The sequence below is a fragment of the Petaurus breviceps genome, unplaced genomic scaffold (assembly GCF_028583685.1).
Source record: "Petaurus breviceps papuanus isolate PSGF00001 unplaced genomic scaffold, PetGlider_PUasm1.0 174, whole genome shotgun sequence".
NCBI classification, from domain to species: Eukaryota; Metazoa; Chordata; class Mammalia; order Diprotodontia; family Petauridae; genus Petaurus; species Petaurus breviceps.
In genome coordinates this window covers 75,174,853-75,187,013 of record NW_027185761.1, presented here as the reverse complement: position 1 = coordinate 75,187,013, position 12,161 = coordinate 75,174,853, and the positions used below count along the sequence as shown (strand labels likewise).

The following is a 12,161-nucleotide window of genomic DNA, read 5'->3' as shown; positions in this document are numbered from 1 at the left end:
CACACACACACACACACTCACCCCAGCCTTCTCTTCTCTAGCCTAAACACCCATGTTCACTCTTATCATCTTAGAGCTGGGTGATGCCTAAGGTCACCCCTTCCACTCTGTCACTGACAGCAGAGAAGAGAGACTCCCAGAAAGGGGAAGCAGCTTCTCCCTGGTCACACAGCTGTTAAGTGGCTGCTTCAGGCCAGGCTCGATGCTAGATGGTCTCACCAATTCCCTAAAGAACCTGGCTACCTTCTTCCCCTGGACTTCCTGACCAAACTTCCTAAAATGCTCCCATGCAAACTGAATGCCATCCTCCATTAGCGGTCTGATCACAGCAGAGAGCGAAGCATCCCCCTTCCTCACTCTAGAAACCACCTGTCTCTGAAGACAAGCCCAGACACTCTCTCAAGTGGGGCCCCCTGTTCTGGGGGGTGACCCAGGACCTTGTGGGACAGGGCTGTCCAGTGAAGAGGAGACCCCAGAATGTTTGTGCCACTGGGTGAAAGAAAGTACCAAGAGAAAGCATGACAGAACAGGGTGAAGAAGCCAAAAAGTGTGTGCTTCCCTATTGGGGGGGGCATGAAGGTAAGGGGGGGGGGGGGGAAGGAACAAGCATCTATTAGGCACCTTCTGTGTGCCAGGCAACATGCTAAGAGCTTTACCAATATGATCTTTTTTCCCCCACAATGACACCAGTAGAAAGATGCATTATTGTTCCCATTGTACTGATGAGGAAACAAGTTAAGTAGTTTGCCCAAGGTCACACAGTGAATGTTTCAGGTGGGATTTGAATTCAGGTCTTACTGACTCCAGGACCAACCTCTATCCCTGCCAAGGGAGACCAAAAGGCTTCCAGTCTCACTCAGGTCCAGAATGCCTGGGGGCACCCACCTGGGGCCCTCTCCTTTGATCTGTAGTCTGTCCTGGGAAGTACAGTAGCCTTGACCCATCAGCAATATTTCCACTATTGGGCACACAAGTGCCCAGACAATGTGCTGGGAGCAGTGGTCTGACCCTGTGATTCCTCTGCATCTCCTCCCCGGGGAACTGTATTCCCCAGGAGTTTCCATCCCCCAGGAGCTGGTCTTTGTGGCATAGTGCTGGTACTTAGGGCCTGATCAAACACTTATTGGTGCCAGGACTCTGCCCTCTGGAAGGAAGCCCAGTTACAGGGAGAGCTGGTGACAGACAACTTTAGGAACTGAGAGCTGGTTAGCAACTTGGGATTGTGGCCTGGACAGCAGGACAGTCATGCCTATGGGAGGAATAAAGTGGCTCCCCTCCTGGGGCCGGAATGGCACAAAGGAGAAGCACTGGCCTCTACCTATGGACTCCAGGATTTGAATCCTGTGGGACCCTGGGCAAGTCATTCAAGCTTCATCTCCTCATCTGTAAAATGGGTATGCTAAAGGCTATGATTTCATTCAGGATGTTTATTATGGGCTTAGCCCATGCCAGGCTTTAGGGATACAACCTTTCTACTGAAAGGCAATGCTTTACACATAGCTAAATTAGCACAGGATAGGTGCCAGGGAACGGACCCTGGGAGCACAGACAGATTATTTTAAAGGATTTTCTTTCATTCCTGTTCAGGAGGAAAGAACCTTGTCTATCTCACAGGGCTTCCATAACCCATGTGAATGGTGGGTCCAGGAGCCCACTGGTTCTTGGGTGTGGAGCTCCTTGAGGGACAAGATGCTAGTTAATCAGATCTCTGGGTATCCCCAGGGCTCTGAAAGCACTGAGTGTCCCAAGCAATGCCATCATCTCAGGGCCTCAGGTCCCCCTCTGTAAAACTGGGGGGGGGTCCCTGCATAGAGGAGGGGGAGGGGCTTGGGGATGGCAGCCCCGCCAGAAGAGGCCATTAGCACTTGGTCTCAGCCACTCCTTTTTACAGGACGGAGGGAAGTAACCACAAAGTTACTCGGGCAGGACAGAGCCTGGTTGCCTGGTATCTAGAGCCTGGGCCAATGTAAGGTTGAGTCTTACAGCATTAGGATGCGAGGACTTCTCCCAGAAGATCAGGAGCTGGGCTGCTCCTCCCCAGCCCAGGCTCCAAGGCAAAGAAGATTCAGGGAATATGACCATCATCAGAGGCCAGGGGTGAGATGCTCCCCAGCAGCATGGAGGCACTAAGCTTGTCCTTCAAACACCAAGTGCTGTGGGGACTCAAGAGAGGGAAATTGGTCTGGGGCAGAGAAGTCCACGAAGGCTTCCTGGAGAAGGCTCATCTTGAGCAGGGTCGGAATCCTGCAAAGGCATCAGGTGAAGGGACCAGAAGTGGGTTGAGAAGGCTTCGGGGACACCATCTTGATTGGTGTCAGCTCTCAGAGGGACTTGGATAGAATGTAAGCTCTATGAAGGCAGAGGATGTTCTGTTCTTAACTGTGTAAGTTGGTCATTGGAGAAAAAGTCTGACGGCAGAGAGAGGAATCCAGCATCCCTACCCCGCACTGGGGTCCAAGGGGACCTTGAGATTCTGTCTGTACCTGAAGACAGTCTCTTTACCTTCACCAAGGAGGAAGGCTGGAAAGGGAAATGAAAATTTGCTAAAGGCAAAAGGTGAGCTGTGCCCTGGGTGCAATGGTCTTTCTGCACCATTGAGGGAGAAGGGAAGGGAAAGGCTGCTCCCTGGTGCCTCCATGACTACTGCTAAAAACCATGAACTCTCAGGACACAGAGTGCTGAGGCAAAAGGGGGCGAGACTGTAGCAAGTCCCTGGGACTGAGAACATAAGAGTGAAATTCCTTCCTCCTCATCCCCTCCCCCTTTTCTCTGGTGGCTTTCTCCCTGAGCCTCTCAGTTAGGAAGGGGGCAGCCCTCTTTAACATCAGTCTGGTAGAATTCTGGTTGGTCTCTGCATTGACCAGTTACTATGTCTTTCAAATCATTCCATGATGCTTTTTTAAAAAAGATTATTTAATTTCTGTATCAACCAATGGGTCTTAAACAGAAACCAGATTCAAGATTTTATTTCCAAGATATATAAGGAACTGATTCTAATTCCAGTAAAAGCCATTTAAACAACTGGTAAAGGGTCAATGGCTATGGATAGGCAGTTCTCAAGGAAAGACATTCAAGCTATTAATAGTCATAGTTTTTAAAATGCTCCAAATCCCTAACAGAGAAATACAAATTAAAACAGCCCTAAAATCATACCCCATGTCCCGCAGAGCGGCGAGACGGATTAAAAAATGAAAACAGCACATGCTGGAGGGGCTGAGGGAAAACAGGCAAATTAACACACAATTGGCAAAGCTGGGAATGGGTCCGGCCATTCTGGAAAGTAATTTGGAACGATGACCCCAAAGTAACTAAACTCGTGAAGGATATAAGTCCTTTGATGCAACGATTATCAGCGTTAGGCTAATATGACAAGGGGAGCAAAGAAAAGTGGAAAAGGACACACGTGCCCAAAGAATTTTATGGCAACTCTCTGTGTAGCAGTAAAGAGCCAAGGGTGTGTCCACCCCCTGGGGAAAGGCCAACGCACGTTTATACAAGGATGCCTTAAGAAATGATGAAAGGCTGGTTTCAGAGAAGCCTTCCTCATCTGTAAGACGGCGATATCAACAGCAAGATACTTGTGAAGTGCTTTGCAAACCATAAAGTACTGTGTGAATGCCGGATATGTATCCCCAGCCTGGAGAGTCTCAATACATGTACTATTTCACAATAGTATTTATGTCCTTAATTTTTTTTTTCCTATTTAGGGTATATGTTTTATCAATTAATCAACAAGAACTTCTTAAGGATCTGCGATGGGCCAGACACTGGAGCAGGCAATGAGGGTACAAAGCCAAGGATCTCCCATTCTATGATCCACCCGCTATATTAGCACACATATGTAACAGGAGATGTGTGTAATGGACAAATAAGTGTGCGCCTGTCAGTGAGCGGAGGCTTTTCTTTTCTTTTCCTGATGGGAGAGTCTGGGGACCCAAGCCATAGACAACACTGAGCAGGAAGGTGGCCCATTTAAGGCAGCATTTTATGGAGCTAAATCTGGCTGGGTTGGGCAGGACGAACCGAAGGAGGAGGAAACAAAGTCAGAAGGTTACTGCAGCCATGCAGGCAACGGTCCAGGCTCCGGCCGAGGGTGGGGCAGGAGAGGTGGAAAAGATCGCTCATTGTGGGAGGGATATTAGGAAAGAAGACATGCTAACTTGGTGTGGAGAGCACAGGCCAGGGAGGAATACAGCTTCTGGGCCCAGATGACCCGGCTGACCAGAGAGACATGTCGCTATCACCAAAAAGAGGTGAGTCAGAAGGAAGCCCCCGGCCAAGGAGCCTGGCAGCAGGCACACAGCCCCAGGGAGCGGCTAAAGAAGGAACATCTCACGCAGACTGGAAGAAAGCAACGAGAAACGAAGCACGTGTCCACCCACTGGGAAATGGCTGAGCAAACTGTGCCGTCTCGGGGTGTGAAGGACGTGAACAGCTCACGTCCTGGGTGCCACCTCACGCCCCTGGGCACGTCCTATTACCTCTGGGCCTCACTTTCTTCATCTGTAAAATGGGTGGTAGTGGTCTGGGCAGTCTCTGAGGCCCCAGTTCTAGATCTAGGGTGACCATGGAGAACTCAGCAAAGCACAGAAAGGCGCATGGAGTGCATAACCAACGCTAGATCAGTGAAAGGAAAAGCAAAATGCTGCTGAATGGGCCATGATGGTAATTAGCTTTGGCCCCAGAGGAGAGATGGGGAAATGCACTTCAACTGGAGAGGGAGGGAGCTGCGGGTGTACCGTAGTGGATACGCTGTCAGGCCAGGCACCTCCTTTGGTTGACAATTCGTTGCAAGAGAAGGCTGGCTGGGCTATCCTCCCTCCCCAGGGGCAGGAGGTGCTGGAGACGTCGGTCTGGGTCTCCACACCCGGAGGGCTAATAACTCAGTCCTCCAGAGAGCGTGAGCCAAGGCTAGAGGCCACATCTGCAGCTTGCCCCTGCTAAGAGTGGGAGGTGGGGAGGGGGACACAAGTCAGGGACAGGCAAAGCAAGGCCAAGGCTGGAGCCCAAAGCCAGGCTCATGTTGGGAAGCATATGGGAAGTTCCAGATCGGGACACCCCACCGTGCATCTGTGTCCTCAATCTGTAAAACAAGGGCCTACGCTTTCATGGACATAACAGAATAATTCCATTTTCTGCCCCAACCCTGAGGGCCCAGGATCTGGGATCCCACAGTTCTCGTACTAAGAGTCCTCAGAGCTGGAAAGGACCAAGAGATCAAGGCCAGCCTGGAGGCCCTTTCTACAGTGTTCATGACAAATACAGCCTCTACGGGAAACTTCTAGGGATGAGAAGCTCACTGCCTCCTGGGGCAGCCTGATGCAATGGGACAGCTCCCATGGCTAGGCAGCTTTTCCTGACCGCAAGCCTAAATCAATCCCTTCACCCCATTGCTTGTGGTCCCCTCTGGGGCCAAGCTGAACAAAGCTCAGGATAATTTCTCCTCCCCAGGACAGTCATTCCTGGCCTTCATCCCAGGTTCCCTCTTCTCCTCATCCCCAGTTCTTTCAACTGATCATGTCAAATCTGGAAAGCTAAGAGGGCAGTGGTATCCTGCGTGATGTCGGTGGCTCACCTTGTCCTCTCCCTTCTCTCACACACCCAGCACTGGACCTCCAGTATCTGGCCCCTCTTCTCGCCCACTTACTTTCTCTTGCCACAGCCATGGCACCACAACACTGGACCTCAGAGGCTTTTCCAGTCCCACCATCATCCTGCTCCCTCCCCCATGGTGTCCTTGTCCACACCTCCTGCTGAAAGCCTTCTCTCTGCAAGGCCCAGTTCAAATCCTGATTCCAGCACCAAGTCCAGCTGGAAATGTTCCCCTCCTGTGAACTTGGCATATGCCTCCTACATTTATCAGACTTTGTGTTTGTATTCTATCTATTTATGAATAGCAGTTTTTTGTTTGTTTGTTTGTTTTATTGTAGCAGAGGACTGGAATTTTGTGACAATTCCCTTCATTTGGAGGATGAAGAGAAGAGACGGACAAATATTGTATATGAATGCCATGAAATATCATTGCACCATAAGAAATGATGAAATGGAGGGGTCAGAGAAACCTCCAAAGACTTATATGAACTGATGCAGTGAAGTGAGCAGAACCAGAACATTGTGCACTGAAACAACATTATTGTACAGACAAGCAACTTTGAAAGGCTTAGAAACTCTGATTAATGTAATGACCAGTTTCAATTCCAGAGGACTGAGCATGAAGCCTGTTGCCCACCTCTTGCCAGAGAGGGGATGGACTCAGGATGCAGAATGAGACAGACGTTTGTGGACATGACCAACGCAGCAATCTGTCTGGTGTGCCCATGCACATTGGTTACAAGGATTTTTGTTTTTCTTTTAAAAAAAAAAGATGATTCAGGGGAAGGGTTGGAAGGAGGGAGCTTGAAGAAGGTAAGGCTTGCCATGAAAAGAAAAAGAAAAAAGTAGCTGTTGAGCCCTCTTTTTAAATATTCAAAGAGACAGACTGAGCAGGGAAGCTCTGAAAGTTCCATGTTGAATGTACTTGATCCTTTCAATTTAAAGACCCTGAGTACAATGAGGGATTCATTGCCTCCTAGGCAATCCCTGCTACTCTTCTCTTGGCCACAAAGAAACACTCCTTAAGTTCAGAATGTTCAAACCACAAAAAAAGGAAAAAGAATAATGCCTGATGACATTTCTATAGCTCCGTTAAGCTTTACTTGATATGTGATAGCACATTTGATCCCCACAAGGTATCAGTAGGGAAGAAGCTGTTATTATCCCTATTAGCAGATATGGAAGCTGAGGCTGAGGGACATGGTCACTTGCCCAGGGTCACACAGTTAGGAAGTACCTGAGGCAGCTTAGAACTCTTGAGTTCAGTTCCAGGGCTCTACCCATTAGGCAACCCTGCTGAAAAGGGAGGAGAGAGAGAAGAGCCTGAGGACAGATGGTTCACTCTGAGGACTTTAGTCCTTATGGGAGGCTAAGGCCAGTAAGGATTCCCCAGAGGTTCTTGGGCAAGGCAGTGCCAGAAAGCAGAGTGACTGGTGATGGGCATCCTTCACCAGTCTCCAGCCTTCCCTCTCCTCCAGAGTTGGAGTCCAGTGGCAGGTCAAAGTCAGGAGGACTGGCGACGTCTGGGGAAGCGAGATGACCTTGGCATCTGCGATGTCTGACCAACCTCAAAGCCTGTCTCCAGAGCTCCTGCTACAGCCGCCTTCACAGTTGAACACACTTCTCCTCTGCCCATTCCACCAGGGTCATTTTCATGCTTAGAGTAGATGCCCCCCTAAGTCACTGAAGAGTTCAAGGTCTGTCGGTTACCCTCAGCCTGGGTTATCCTATCTGCCCAGATGGTTTTACCAGTGTGTGGCTTCTTGGAGCCACAGTTGAGAGCTGAGTGCCACCTGGACACCAAAGGTGGATGGGCAGCCCTCACCCCAGAGGTGCTAGTCCCCCCTGAACACCCCACAAAGTAGCTATTTTATGTCACTAAACATCTTGTGAAGCTTGAAGCAGCTAGATGGTACAGTGGATAGGGCACGTGGCCTTGGAGTCAGAAAGATCTGAGAGCAAATTCCAACTCAGACACAGGCCGTGTGACCCTGGGCAAGTCACTTCACCCTCAGTGACTTGTGAGCCTCAGTGAGCCTCAGTTTCCTCATCTGTAAAATTAGCTGGAGAAGGAAAGGGCAAACACTCCAGATGGGGTCACAAAGAATCAGACACAACAGAAAGGAATGAAAAACAACAAAAGCTATGTTATGTAAGGAAATAGAGACAGTTGGAAAAGGAGAAAGAAAATCTGACAGCAGTAACCGAGCGGGTCCGGCCAGAGCAGGATGAAGAGGGAGTGAGTGGCACAAAGAGAAGGGGCTGAACTTCAGTCTGGGGTCCCCCAGTCTGGAGGATTAGGGAGGGGCCCAGGCACGATCGCCTCAGGTGGGGAAATGCTCCTACTCTGAGGTGAGGGTATCATCTGGACAGCCACCCAGGGTCATCGAGTGGGGAGTCAACAGAGGAAGCCAATCCTCCTAACCACTGGAGCTTCGGGCAGCGGCCCAGGGCAGAGACTAGAGAAGCCTGTGCCCAGGATGCCATGGGCCTAGGAAGTCTGCTCAGAAGGCCCCCTGGTTCTCGACCCCACTCAGAGCCTCTGATTCTGCAGTGATCAGGGCTGTGTGAGGTCATGGACTGCCTGGGGCTGCACCCAGCTCTCCAGGGCACTCGGGGTTGGGCACTGCTGCACCACAGGCCATGGCCTCTTGGCCCCCTCCAGGGCTTCCAGCCTCCCTACCCCCTTTGGATGCAATGGATCCTTGGTGACACATAACATATGTGCTGTGTAACAGCGGCAGATACATGAGCAGACGTGGTTTTTACCAAAGATCTTGCATCCCAATAGAAAACTCTGCTGAGGTGAGGCAGTATGCTGCTGTGCCTAGCGTTTGGAGCTCAGTGTTCAGCCCCGCTTCTGAATCCTGCCTCAGACACTCATTAGCACGAATCTTTAATTGCCATTACTATCACATCCTGCCAGGCCCTGTCCATTAGTGCAGCAGCAGTGCAGGAGGTTGTGAGACACTCCTTACTCCCCGGACACTCAGTCATCCAAGCACTTTACTATCTTCAAGGTCTCTAGAACTGTCAGCAGCTAGTGTTATGCACAGAAACATTACGGCTTCTATTAGCCCCATTGTATAGACAAGGAAACAGGCTCAGAGAGATGAAATCAGTGGTCCAGGATCACTACTCCCCTAGTAAGTATATGGTATTGGGTCTGCACCCAGGCTTACCTGACCTGTCACTTGGGTGACCTTGAGCCAGTCACTTCTCTCTGGGTTGCAGCTCCCTTCTTTGGAAAATGAGATGCTTGACATGATCCCTAAATTCCAGCCTGTAACTAGGCCAAAAACTCTAGGGGACATGGGTTCAGAGCCTGACTATCTCTGTGACTTTGGGGGAGCTGCTTCACCTCCCCTACCTGGGCCTCAATTTCCTCATCTGTTAAATGAAGGGCTCAGACTTAATGGCCTCAGGGGCCTCTTCCAGCTTCACTGCTCTGGCCAGTGTCCAGCATGTCTAGGAAAGCACCTGGGATGGGCAGTGTGAGCTGCAAGGAGCCGCCAAGGGAAGTCTCGGGCAGCTGGGTGATTCAGTGGCTAGAGCACCAGACCCAGAGTCAGGAAGACCTGAGTTCAAATCCAGACACTTCCTAACTGTGTGGCCTTGGGCAAGTGACATAACCCTGTCTGCCTCAATGCCTCATCTGTAAAAAAGACTGATCAGCAACAGCCAAAGAAGACCCTCTCCCCCTCCCCCAATCTCCATGATCATGGAAGTGGTCAAACATTGATCTTTTTTCTTTTCCTTAAATCACTGGGACCAAACCTCCCCAGACTGACTGATGAGATGTGGCTCTATCAGCATTTCTGATCTCAGCAATATAGCAACATCTTACCACTAGCCCCAAAAAGATGATTGCTGTAGTGACCATGAAAGCCCTGCCCCTGGGGAGGGGGAAGGGGGAGAGACCAGGAGGGGGGGGCAGGGAGGGAGGAGGGAGAGAAGCCAGGATTAAGGGAGCAGGGAAAGGAGCCAGGTTTGGGGGGGCAGGGAAAGAGGCCAGGATTGGGAGGGCAGGGAGATAGGTGGGGGGGGGGGGGGGGGCAGGGAAAGAGGCAGGGTGGGACCAGCCTTGGGAAGGTGGGGCAGGAATTGGACCTTGGTCTTGACCCTTTCCAGGGAAAGCTTGACTTTGAAAGAGACATAGAGAAGTCATTCAGGTTGGCAGGGCAGAGCCCAAATTTCTGTGGTCTGTCTTTAGCCAGTGTTGAAAAAAATCCCTGTCCCTACCATTCCTCCTCCACACTCCACTAAGAAAATGTCCATGGCCCTGACTCCGGTGGCCCAAAGAGAATTCTGGCTGTATCTCCCCAAGTCCTTGGGTCTCTGCTGGACAAATCCTGGGGTAGGAGAAGGGAAAGGGGGCAGAGACCCTGCTCCTGTCGGCCCCTCCCTCCCTTCAGCCCTTTTCACCCTTCCAGTTGCTCACTGGGTTCTCTTGGCCACGAGAACAATAACTGTTCCTAGATTTCTTCCTGCCCAATGGTTGGTCACAGACCTTTTGTGGGAACCTGCAAGGCTGAGGTGGGGAAATGGAAGGGACAAGGCAGGGGAGGAGAGGTAGGGGACCTGCTCCTAAAGGTAGTGGGACTCTGGTGAAGTCACTTCCCTTATTGGGGCTCAGTTCCTTCTTCTGGAAAAAGGGATTTGAAGGCGATAGTGCCCAAGGTCCCTTCCAAAGCCCGGGGTTCTCCCCTTCTGGTGAGCGATCTTACAGTGCACCCTCACTGGCCACCTTCACCACCCCGGTCCACTTAACGTGTCTTACTCCCTCCTCAAACAGGAGGACGACAAAGTCCCTTCTCGAGACAAAAAAACAGTAGGGCTCCACCCACAAAAAACACCCAGAAAAAAAAAAAAAACATTCCCAGCAAGGACATACCCTGGCCAAAGGGGAAGCTGGTGGGGCCCAGGGTGAGCCCCTTACTCTACAGCTCCAGCCCCCAGCACAGGGCAGCGGAGATCCAACTCAGCCGTTGGAATAGACTAAAAGTGGCCCTACTGGGGGCGTAGCTTCATCAGGAGCCCTAGCCAAGGTGGGCCGGCTTGGCCAGGCTTGGGGAGGTTGACCCTCCGCAGCCTTCCGGTACTAGTCCGGGGCGGGGTCCATCTGAAAGAGGGAGGGAGGGTTGGGGACGAAGAGCGTCTGTATCTCTTCTTGTCTCTTCCCCAGCCTTCAGCATTCCTGGCGCCCCGCCGTGCATGACCCTCCCCACTCTACCCGCTGAGAGCCTGCAGCCCGGAGACACTGGGGCAGGGGGAGGTCCCCCTCCCCTCCCCAACACAAATACTCTCTTATTAGAACAGAGGGACCGGAGATGGGCAGCGTGAGCCCCACAGGCACACACCCCTAGGGAGGCTTACACACTCGTGGCCGTCCTGTCTTCTAAATATCAACTCAGTGTGTGTGTGTGTGTGTGTTTACTAAAACCTGTATTTTCCTAGACCTACTGCCCTGCCCCGGTCTAGGGCCAAAAGCCCAAACTGAATCCCACCAAATCAGTCACCAAACCAATTCCCGAAATTCGGTGAGACGCCAGCAGTACCACACACAGTTTTCTAACAAATCTCACACACACGCGCGCGCGCACGCACACACACGCAGACGCGCACAAAGTTCCACGCGAACAAAACTTTGTCACATAACACACACACACACTCCTCCCTCCCGATACACACGCTCCCACATACACAATTACGCAGTTACGCACAGTTACACAAAAGCGCACACAGGGTCCCAAGCTCAGTAACTTGGAGCCAGCCCCCCACCGTCACACACACCCACAAACACACAAATGTACTCAGACAGAGTTACCCACACATCCCCGCCGGAATCAGGGGCCCGGCCGCCGCCTCACAAGAAGGGTCTGGAGGAAGGAAGGGGGACCCTGAGGGAGGCCGGAATGCTCACCGTGCAGCGCCAGGAAATCTCCGTTGGAGTCCATGGCAGCTGAGGCTCGGGCCAGACGTGCCAGCTGCGCCGCGAGCCAAGCTTCAGTGAACAGGCTTCGGCACCAAGGGGCAGGAGGCCGGTCTTGGGAGAGGAGGCGGGTAGAGAGGCAGGAGGGAGGGAGGGAGCCGAGCCCAACCCCAGCCCCAGCCTCAGCACTGGCTCCAGGGTTCAGGCCCCGGCCCACCAGCCCCTCCCCCGGGGCCCAGACACTGACACCCCCGCCCCCAGAGCCGCCCCGCCCGGAATTAGTTGCGGCCTGGGCCCTTTAGGAGTGGGCTGGGGATGCGGGATCCGGCCCTGCCCCTGCTCCTACAGATACATAAGTAGTCCAGGCCAGCCGCCAGCCCCCTAGCCCCTAGGCTCTGAGAGGAGATGGGAAAAGAAGTGGACACAAGGGAGCCTGGTCTGGACCCCCAGCCCTTTTCCTTATGCCCTACCTTCTTCAAAGGATGGGCCTGGGACACTCACGGCTTCTCTCTTCCAACCCTGCTCCGTAGGGCGCCGGGCCCAGGCAGCCCTCCCACCCCCCGCGCCCTCGCCCCCGCTCCCGTCCCCCTTTTCCTTCCTCCCCAGTCCCGCCCCGCCGCGGCCCCGCCTGAAATCC

General features: G+C 52.3%; 1 protein-coding gene across 2 annotated transcripts in view; it reads right to left on the bottom strand.

Annotated features, from left to right (window-relative positions):
- The window catches only part of PLCD1 (phospholipase C delta 1), a 49,211-nt gene extending 37,106 nt beyond the window's left edge, over window positions 1-12,105 (bottom strand). Inside the window, exon 1 of one of the 2 annotated variants that reach the window (XM_069084425.1) lies at window positions 11,995-12,105. Coding sequence is in view for 1 of the 2 variants with exons in the window: in XM_069084424.1 (XP_068940525.1) it covers window positions 11,516-11,549 (34 nt within the window). In the remaining variant the exon portion in view is untranslated. Of the gene's footprint in view, window positions 1-11,515; window positions 11,753-11,994 lie in introns of those variants that run through there. The other variant, XM_069084424.1, reaches the window with a different exon arrangement.
- Window positions 12,106-12,161: the final 56 nt, after the last annotated feature.